This window comes from Vigna radiata, chromosome 5, assembly GCF_000741045.1.
Source record: "Vigna radiata var. radiata cultivar VC1973A chromosome 5, Vradiata_ver6, whole genome shotgun sequence".
Lineage (NCBI taxonomy): Eukaryota > Viridiplantae > Streptophyta > Magnoliopsida > Fabales > Fabaceae > Vigna > Vigna radiata.
In genome coordinates, this window is record NC_028355.1 from 30,600,036 (window position 1) to 30,610,724 (window position 10,689).

The 10,689-nt window shown below is 29.2% G+C and overlaps 1 protein-coding gene across 2 annotated transcripts; it reads left to right on the top strand.

Moving 5' to 3' along the window:
- The first annotated feature begins 2,760 nt into the window (after positions 1–2,760).
- LOC106759850 (cold-responsive protein kinase 1) lies at positions 2,761–7,301 on the top strand. 2 transcript variants are annotated; one of them, XM_014643203.2, is made up of 7 exons: positions 2,761–3,023; positions 3,801–3,930; positions 4,176–4,282; positions 4,401–4,611; positions 5,185–5,422; positions 5,591–5,741; positions 5,852–7,301. In XM_014643203.2, the coding sequence occupies exons 2-7, from the start codon at positions 3,861–3,863 to the stop codon at positions 6,227–6,229; spliced, it is 1,155 nt and encodes a 384-aa protein (XP_014498689.1). In that variant the 5' UTR covers positions 2,761–3,023; positions 3,801–3,860; the 3' UTR covers positions 6,230–7,301. The 2 variants fall into 2 exon arrangements, with proteins under 2 accessions (XP_014498689.1, XP_022637105.1); XM_022781384.1 differs by lacking the exon at positions 2,761–3,023 and having other exon boundaries at positions 3,356–3,930.
- The last annotated feature ends 3,388 nt before the right edge of the window (positions 7,302–10,689 follow it).

Here is a 10,689-nt window from a genome sequence, read left to right on the forward strand (position 1 = left end):
CAAATGAAGAATCAAGAGGATAACATACAACGAAATATTCATCCTTTGAGAAGCGTTCAAAAGAAAAGCACAGAAAGAGCTCAAGAAAGAGAAAATATTTGAGCAGAAAAAGAGAAGAAGAGAAAAAAAGAAAGACAATGCTCCTTGAGCTTCATTTTAATATTGCTTATTGATGGTAAGAAAGAGAGAAAGAGAAAAGAGAGAAACACATACGAGTGTTTAGACTGCATAGTATTATAATCACATCCTCTCTGCAAGAGTAATAGTCTGAACAACTTGTAAGCAATCTTTGATTGCAATTTCATAGAGAATTAAAACACTTGTTGAACTCAGTTGAGTTAAGAAAATCTAGGCAAGGTTGTTTAGTACCAGGAGTGATGCAAATACTCATCCAATATAGGGTAACAAGAGGTTATTCGCTGACTAAGGAGACTAGGAGTGGTGAGAATACTCATCTAGTTTAGGGTAACAGGTGGTTATTCGCTGACTAAGAAGACCAGGAGTGATGAGAATACTCAGTTGTAATCTTGTTGAAGATTATAGTGGAACCCTCTGTGGAGGAGATTAGACATAACTCAGTTGTAGTGAACTAGTATAAAAATGTATGTGCAATTATCTCTTCTCATGTCTAAATGCTTCTCTTATAAAACCTACAACTGTATTTTTATTTCTTAATATAAGAACCTTCCGCACTAAATGATCATTCTTTAACAAGGAAGTTCTTACAAACTCTTAACAACACTTATCTTTTATAATCATTTATTAGGTCGAGCATTTAAACGTTTATAAGAAAAGCTCAAAACTCAACATGTTATATTAGAAGGGTTGCAAAAAGAATTTTTCCATTAACACTATTCAACCTCCCCTTCTAGATTTTTAGGTATTTCATCTACATGCTTGTGCTGACTTAGAACAACTCAACCTACGGTGGACTGAAACATCTCTATCTGCAAGGTCCATGTCGAACCTTCCATGAAGTTCCCTATTGCCTAACCGGTGCTCCAAGTCAAACCTCCCATGTAGTTCCCTGCCAACTACCTGACAGTTCAGTTCGAACCTTCCATGCAGTTCTCTACTGCCTACCTACATCCCATCATTCAAACATCTTCGTCATTATGCTCCTTGAGGCTAAGGGCAACTATACCTGTAAGGTTATTGATAAGGATACACGTTTTCTTTGCAAAATATAAAATTTTATTTGTTTTTATTTGCATTTGCTCTTCACAAGTACAAAACAACTATCAAGTACCAACTGCTCGTATCATGTTTTGTTAGTCAATTGACGACCAGCTACACTTATTTTCACATGCCTTTCAAGAAAATTGGGGGACTGATGTACTGTACACGACCCGATGTTATTCAATCACAAGTCGGTCTATTTTTACCTGGCATCACATACTTTAATGACGTATTATTCTTTAACTTAGAACATTATGAATCAAATAACTAACTCAAGAGATAAATGGATCATGGCTGACCCAAACTCATATAGTTGAGGACTTATAAACTCATAATTATCATATAAATAACACCTATCGAGATAAATAAAAGATGTTCATATTAACACCTTACTAATTCAGATGTTAGAGTGTCTTTTCCATATATACTATCATTCGTTCTATGAATGGACACTAAGAAAAGGACGAAAGAAAACTCACTGTATTTATAAAAAATTAATAAAGTCTGTAAAGATCATCTTCACCTCCTCAAGAATATATACATTCGGTTTGAAGCATAACGTCCATCTTTATCAGTTCTTATATATAGAAAAAGATGTTCTTGTTTTGTCGATCAATAGTCCATCATGATTATAAAAATGCATTATAATGTTTTATTTTTCTACGCAAGACATACTTGAAAATGACATGAATACCTTTCTTTAATTAAGGATGATAGTCAATATTATTTTTTATAATTCCAAAAAAGAATTGCAGAAGAAAAAAAAAGTCAGAAACAATAATGCAGTTTACCACAAGCAGGTTACAACAGAAAAACTATAATAAAATTTGAAGGAATTCTGAATACACATGGGAAAGTAGACTTCGGTGCCCCTTTAGGTGTTATTTTCTTTTCATTCCTTTTTGTCCATATTAGAATGGAACACGACTTGATGCATGTGTTACTAAAACGTTGGATAAATGAGCCATTTCGTAATTGACATTGCTGATCATAACTCTAATATCATATTAAAATATAAAATTTAAGTTTAATTTAATTTTATAAAATCAATCCATAAAATAAAGTTTGTATTTTATTTATATTATAAATTAATCTTATTTCTAATATAAGTAACACTTTCATCAAAATTAATTACTGAAAAAACTTAATGTATATGTTTTTTTATTATGAAAAGTCTTGCGATTAAATAACCAGCTTTGTAATATCATTTTATTATTAAAACATAAATTTAAAGATCAATATAACTGAAAATGAAGTATTAAAATATAACATTAGATTTTATTTTTATCTTTTTCATTCGTTGTCTCCAACAACCGCCATACCTAAAATTATGTAAACCTTCGTATAAGTTATTTTATATAATATCCATTTAATCACATGTTTTGCAACTATGGTTGAACTTTCTGAAGAATTAAAAAAAGGGTGCAAATAAAACATAGAACCCACAAAGTACGAACATTCGTACAGGTCAAACGTAAAGATACTAAATTTATTTCCGGAAAGAAAGAAAAATTATTTTCACAGTTTCTGCGTAAGAGATAGTGTGAAAAGGAGAATGAACATATGTGTTGGTTGGTGTACTATAAAACACCGTTTGGTTGAAGCAGCCTCGGTCTTGGTCTTGACTCTTGTACCAAAAGGAAAGAGAGAAGATTCAAACCGAGTACGCGTTGGTTTATGATTGCATCATGATCATGCTCATGACGTGGACATTCCTCTGATAAAACCAACACAGCCACACAGCACAACCCCATCTTCACGCTTTCTCAACGGAGTATTCTGCACAACTTTTATAAACTCATCTTTCTTTTTTTCTTCTTTAATCGTTTCACCCACCTTCTAAGGTTTGTTCCATTCATTTTTTTTTTCTGCCTTGTTTTTGAGTACCCTTTTATCATGGATTTGTAGTATTTTCTTTTTTCTACTTTGTCTCTGGGAAAGTTCAAGCTTTTTATCCTTTTGGTTTGTGGGAGGGGGATGGTAGTTCTGAACAATTTCTTTTTCCTTTGGAAAGTTCTTATGTTTTTCCTTTGTCTCTGTGACTATTGAACTTGGCTCAGTTTTTCATTAGTGATTTCTTTTATCTGAGCAGAAATTGAATTAGTGTGAAGATCATTGAAATATGATTCCTGAATAATGTAGCTTGGGATCCAATGCATAGTAATTAGAGGTTAGATCAAGAGAAGTTGGGAAATACTGTCAAAAGCTTGGTTTTCAGTTGAAGTATTGCATTGTCAAGTGTTAAGCAACAATATTTGTAAAACTTCTGAATTCAGGGATTGAGATGCATGTACATTGATATGGATAAAAATGTGAAACTTGTCAAAGGTTTGAGAAGAAAGGGCATGATTTCAGCACTGATAAAGATAATTTGTGCTTTTGATCAATTCTGTCAGTTATTTTATTTTTGTGCATCTGTTTAAGTCTTATAGTATGGCTTTGAGAAAATTTGTGGCAAAACTTGAGTTTTGGTATCAGTGATTAGTTTTCTTATTTCAGACATCTTATGGAAATAATGAATTTACTTTGGATTATCTTTTATCATGTTCAATTAATTGTATGTACTTTCTTCCCACTTTATTACTCTTCAAAACATTAACACATTTTGATGGTTCAACCAGGTGACCATTGGAAGCAAGTGATACTATTGACATTTGAAGCTCCTTATACTTCATTTAGCTATGACTTGTTTTCCTTTATTTTTCAGTAAGTCATCTTCTTCAGCAAGAAAAGATCCAGAAATTGATGAAGGTAACTTGATTACATATGTTATACCAATTAAAGTAGGATATACAAAGAAGGAATCGTATTGTTTCTTAAATTTGTTTTTTTCAAGTGTTATGATTGTGTTCTTGAATTGGGATATATGTTATCTTTTATCTGTTATCTGTTATATAATAGTTTCATAAAAGTTTACTCACAATATTAGGTTTTAATTCAATATCAGGTTCTGAATTGAATCTTAGATTTTAGCTGATTTGTTATAAATATTTCAGGCATTCATAATGTTAAACTCTACTCCTACAAAGAATTAAGAAATGCCACTGATGACTTCAGTCAAGCCAATAAAATCGGAGAGGGTGGTTTTGGTTCTGTCTACAAGGTAAACTAGACCACGCTGCTTGTGTCGTCTCAACTATTTTTCTCATCATTGCCTTTTCCTTCTTCTTGTGGAGGACAACATTGATAATGAAACTTAACTTATCATGGTGGATGATCAGGGACGACTTAAAGATGGAAAAGTTGCTGCAATAAAAGTTCTTGCAGCAGAATCAAGACAAGGAGTGAAGGAGTTCTTGACAGAGATTAATGTAATCTCAGAGATAGAGCATGAAAATTTGGTCAAGTTATATGGTTGCAGTGTTGACAAAAATAGCAGAATATTAGTCTACAATTACCTGGAGAATAATAGCCTGTCACAAACTCTTCTCGGTAAATTACTTTCTTTTCTATTTTTTTTTGGCTTGGGTAACTTTTTCTTTTTTACTAATGCTTAAATATGTTTTTAGTATCCGAACTTTGAAGGAAATTGGAATTCTGTCTTTATCTAAAACTTTGATACGATTTGGTTTCCAAACTTTAGAAATAAATAAATATAATCTTTTTTACTTCAAATACATGAAATACGTTTTTTAGTTAACATTGAAACGGGAATGTGTCAAACAATATAGATAATTCAAATACTAGCACGAAAGACGTTTGATTAAAAAGTTTTGAACATAGGATTTGTTTTTGTCACTAACCAAATATCCCTTATAACCTTAAGATATTAGGTGAAGACATGAATTTGTGTATTATATCTCTAAAATGCCCATCCTCACACAAGAGCTTTTTGGGCTGGAAATGTGCATAATGCATAGACTATATTAAAAGCTCAAATTGTTAAGTGAAAACACATGAATGTTTCATACTATACATCTATGACAGTTTTATTAAAACTAGCCTTAGACTCTCTCAACCTTTCTCTAAATCTTTTTCAATCAATTTTTTTCTCTTTATTTATAGGTGGAAATCACAATAAAATGTACTTTGATTGGCGAACAAGATGTAAAATAAGTATTGGTATTGCTCGTGGACTGGCCTATCTTCATGAAGAAGTAAGGCCTCATATTGTTCACAGGGATATAAAAGCAAGCAACATCCTCCTTGATAAAGATCTTACACCCAAAATTTCAGATTTTGGTCTTGCAAAGCTTATTCCAGCAAACATGACTCATGTTAGCACCCGAGTAGCAGGAACAATGTAAGTATTATAAATTACAATCACCGATAAAATTGGAAGATCTTTATGCTGTTGTGTTTCCCCTTGAAACTGCAAATCAATCTCTCTTTGGCTGTTTACATATAATCATGTAAAAATTGTGAACAAATATTTTATGTGAGAAATTTGCTGATGCATGATATATTTCAGAGGTTATTTGGCACCCGAGTATGCAATAGGGGGGAAGCTAACAAGGAAAGCAGATGTTTACAGTTTTGGTGTCCTCCTTGTGGAGATAGTCAGTGGAAGATGCAACACGAACACGCGATTACCATTAGAAGAACAATTTCTTCTAGAGAGGGTATGCATGTTTCATTCTTCCAATTGATGTCACATAGGCATTGGCATTTTGTTGCATAAGTGTGATCATAGTTTCTGGATTTTCGCTTATTTTAGCTACTGATCTTACAGACTTGGGAACTTTATGAGAGAAAGGAATTGGTGGGACTGGTAGATACATCACTGGACGGGGAATTCGATGCCGAGCAGGCTTGTAAGTTTATGAAAATTGGCCTTCTTTGCACTCAGGAATCGCCAAAGCTCCGGCCATCCATGTCTTCTGTGGTGAAGATGCTCACAGGAAAAATAGATGTTGATGACAGTAAGATAACAAAACCTGCCTTAATTTCTGATTTCATGGACCTCAAAGTTAGAAGGAACGAAGAAAGTAGTAGTTATGTGAAGAATTCATCTACCTACAATACATACTCTTCTTCAGACAACCATGACACTACCATGTCTTCTGCCACAACTACAACTTTTGCTGCAGTATATGATGAAAGCATGTGAACATCAATACATGTTGATTTCTCCTTTAGTAAAAAAGAATTAGTTTGATTCCTTAGACTTGTATCTGATGTAAATTTTGCAAATTTTCATACTTTTTTGAGTGATTTTTTGTCTTGGATGTAATCCTACATGACTAGGGAGTTGCCATGTGCTGTTCTGTAAATATGATGAGAGCTTGTGTTCAATGATAAATTTGAAGATTTTTTTGTTTAATAGGCACATATCATAGGCACACCTTTTTTAGTTTGTCTTGAAGATGGAGTTGAGATTTAGGGTTTGTTAGGAAAGTGAGAATGGTGAAAAGAAGAAAAATCCACTTACTCACTAGCAAGAAATTGCTAGTACATTTCCTATGCCTTTGTCATTTGTACTATATGGTCGGAGCAATAATGTCTCATGTTCTTGTAATTACAGCTGGAGAAGTCCCTATCTTGAGTGTGGTAAACTTCCAAATGTTTTGGAGTAGTTAATGAAATTCAAAAATAGAATTATGCTGTGTAGAATATATAGAACTCTTGTCTGCAATCCAGAATACTTGGTCAACTGTTGAATGAATAATTCCTATAGCTTGTAAGGTTAGAATAGTTGATCTGACATAATACCCCATTTGTGAACACTTTTGTGAAATGTGTCATTTTTTCAGAACAAGGGTGCCACAGTCCCTCTATGAGAAGGTTAACGCTATGTTCTCCAGGATTTGCAGGTAAATTTGCATTCGTTTTGAATTATTTAAAAGTGAGTGAAAGGGATGACATTAGAAAGTAGATTTTAAGTTTAACTCAATCTCACAAAACAAGCTTGAAAGTGAGGTTTGTACTCCACTTATATATTATAAATTGGTCTTATCTTTAGTTGACGTGAGATTTTCAACATACTTTTTCACATCGAGATATAGACATCTTGAGCGTGAGAGTAAAATTAATGGGTGATCCGATAGTAGTCCTACAACAGGTGAAACATAATGTCACATATATCTCGTTAGAATAGACTCTAACTTGACTCTCGTACTATATTAAGAAGTGAATTTTAAATCTAACTTATTAATGATTTGTAAGAATGAACATTTTCATATCTTGATCCAACTGGAATGATATGAGGGCATTTTTAATGAAAATACACTTTTATCATGGAATTTTGGTTGATGCGCATTTATGCTAGGAGAGAATCTGAAAAGAAGAACAAACATTATAGCAATGTAATTGATTTCAGAGAAGAAAGACCTTCCTAGTTGTTAATCAAGCTTCGAAGCTGTTGAGCGTTTTTTGGAACTCCCCAAAAATGATACCAAAATGTTCATACAGTTTCCATATGGTCCAAAAAGGTTCAAGATCAAAGACGTGTAACTGATTCTACCCAAATTGTAATCGATTTCAAAAGCTTTGAATCGGTTCTATCAAGCTCTGTACCTTATGCTGTGACATATTCCACTAAATTAATGATATATGAAGTTATCATTTTTTTCAATTTTTGATTTTTTTTTTATATTGCAACAGTTACATTACAACATTATAATATCATTTTTTTTTTCAATTTTTTATTTCTTTGACTAAACAATCTTTATTTTAATTTTATTTGTCACATTTTTCTTCCTTTCTTTTTCTCTTTCTTTTCCCCTTTGTTGATAGAGACTTAGCAAATGTAATTTTTATTTATTTTATATTTGTTAAAAGATATTTTAAGATGTATTTTTTAATTTGAAAAAATATAACAATTGAAATTAAAATTATAGTTAAAATAAATATTTTATTAAATTTGATTATAAATTATAATTAACTAAGTACTAGAAATTAAATACTTTAACATATATTTTTTCATATAAATTTTGAATGAATAAAAAATATTATGTGAAGATAAGTATTTTTTTTCCCTTTATTTTAATTCAGTAAGTTAAATCAACCTATTTTACCAATCAATTATTTTTTTAATAATTGAGTTTTAATCTAAAACATATTTTGAAAAAACATAAAATAATAATAAAAAAGAATTTAATTTTCGTATAAAAACAAAAAATAATATCACATTAATTATTTTTTAATAATTGAGTTCTAATCTAAAACATATTTTGACAAAACATAAAGTAATATAAAAAGAAATTTAATTTTAGTATAAAAAATAATCTTACATGTATTAAAAAAATATTATCTAAACAGAAAAAACTTCAATATCCTAAAAATTATATTGTATTAATTATTTGTTATTTCTTTTTAATTTTATTATTTCAGATAATTTTCACTAAAAATATAATTTAAAATTACTATTATCATTAAAAACAATTTGGTAATTTTTATTTTTCTTATTAAAATATTTTTTAATTTATCAAATAAATCAAATTTCTTACAAACTTTACTTTCAAACTCATTCTCAATCACTTTAAATCTCTTAAAAAATAAAAATATTTTCTTTTTCATTTTTTTTTGTAAACTTTTTTTTTTGAGAAATAATAAGAATGTCTTTGCATTGTTTTCATAGGTCAAAGCAAAATGCTTTTGTAATTATAGTAAAAATAAATAATCAAATTTGGAAATGTTTTCTCAAATCATACTTGTAATGATTGAATCTCACACCCTTTTTGTTTTTCATTGAAAACTAAATACTCTTTAAATTTCATCATTGAATAACATTGGTAAAAAAATTTAAAGTGATAATAACGATAGGAAATAAATAACCTAACCACCATGTGTAAGAACGTTGACATGAAATTTCAGTAGATATGGTTGACACTAGTTAGTGTCCAACCCTTATAATAAATTGGCCTTCACAGTTTATAATGAAATCAAAGATTCATCTAATTTTTTATTCAACCATAGATTTTCGTATAATTAATATTTTCTAAATTGAATAATAATTAGCTTATCTGGTTATCATTTGATAGTTTAATTAATAATTTGTTTTTTATATTTAGATCTATAATTATTATATTTTTTTCTTAATTAAAATTAAATTGTAATATTTTTTAAATAAAACTAATTTATTTTTTTGTTAAATTATCTTTTATAGCATTTAGAATGTGTCCTGTGAAAATTTTGAAAATAAAATATGTCAAAGCACAAGAATATAAAAATAAGAAAAAATTCTTTTAACAATTTTTTTTAACATATGTAGTAGTTTGTGATGGGTCCGTTTCAAATATTTTTTTAAATATAAATTTAAATAGATCAATAAAATAATGACATATACTTTATTATCAAAAAATTACTAAAAAAAAATCATCAAAATATCATGATTTATAAAATATAACATCATTCAAATTTTGACACGTATCTAAATAACATTAAAATTAATTTAATAAAAAAGCAAATTGAATCTGAATTAAATGAAAAATATATAAAATTTAAAATAAGTCATATAGGTAAATATATAAAGGAAATTATTAATTAAACTTTGGTTGAGAGTCACATGGGTGACAGAACTATTGTGTTAAGTTTGAAGTTAAAGATACTGACAAAAACTGGGAGAATAAATTCCTTGACCTAAATCTGGGATGAAGTGGTTACAGTCAGTGTCTTTAATGTTGATGCTGTGTCATCCCTTGCAAAAGTAACATCCATTCAACTTTACACATTATTCATCAAAGGGTTAAATCCTTAATTGGTTTTCATAAAAATTTTCAGTTTAGTATCCGCTTTTAAAAGTGTATATATTGAATTTTCATGTTTTGCAATTTATGTTAATTTAGTTTTTTTAAATCATCAATTTGGTTTGAAAATTGTAAGTAGACAAGTCATTTTGAGTTGCACTATATTTATTAAGTGTTTGAACGTTTGGACACCTTCTAATTATTATTACAAACTTATTTGAAGTGTCATTAATTAACTAAATTAACACAAATTGTAAAACATGAGGACCCAATGTATACACTTTAAACCTTCATCAAAATATGAGAACATCACATCTAACTCAATCTCATTAAATCTAACATCAATTACAACTCTAATACATAATCAGAATAAACCCACAAAATAAAGCAAATGCTTCTTCATATTTGTAATCTAAAGTTTCTTACTAATTTTTGCACGTAACAGTTTTTATATTTTTATATATTTTTTGAAATATCATACGTCTCATCTTAAATTACGAGATAGCATTTTAAATTACATAACATATTCTGCTATATATTTACACTAAGAACACAGTTTTTTCTTAGGTTTGAATTCAGTTCTCAAAAACAATTTTGAGTTAATTATATATGACTTTTAACAAAAGCCTAAGTTGGAATTTGATTTTTAAGAAATCGAATTTTCTTACTTATATTTTTTTTTTTTTATAAACGTAGGTCAGAATTTAATTTTTGAAAAATCGATTTTTACTTTTATTTTATAAGAATTATAGAAAAAGTGTATTGGAATTCGATTTGCTAATTCTAATTTATATTTTAAATTTTTTATTAAGCCTTTAAAAAGAAACAATAGTTATGCACCTTATTTTAATTATAGCAAATCATCTAAATAAACTTCTTTTTA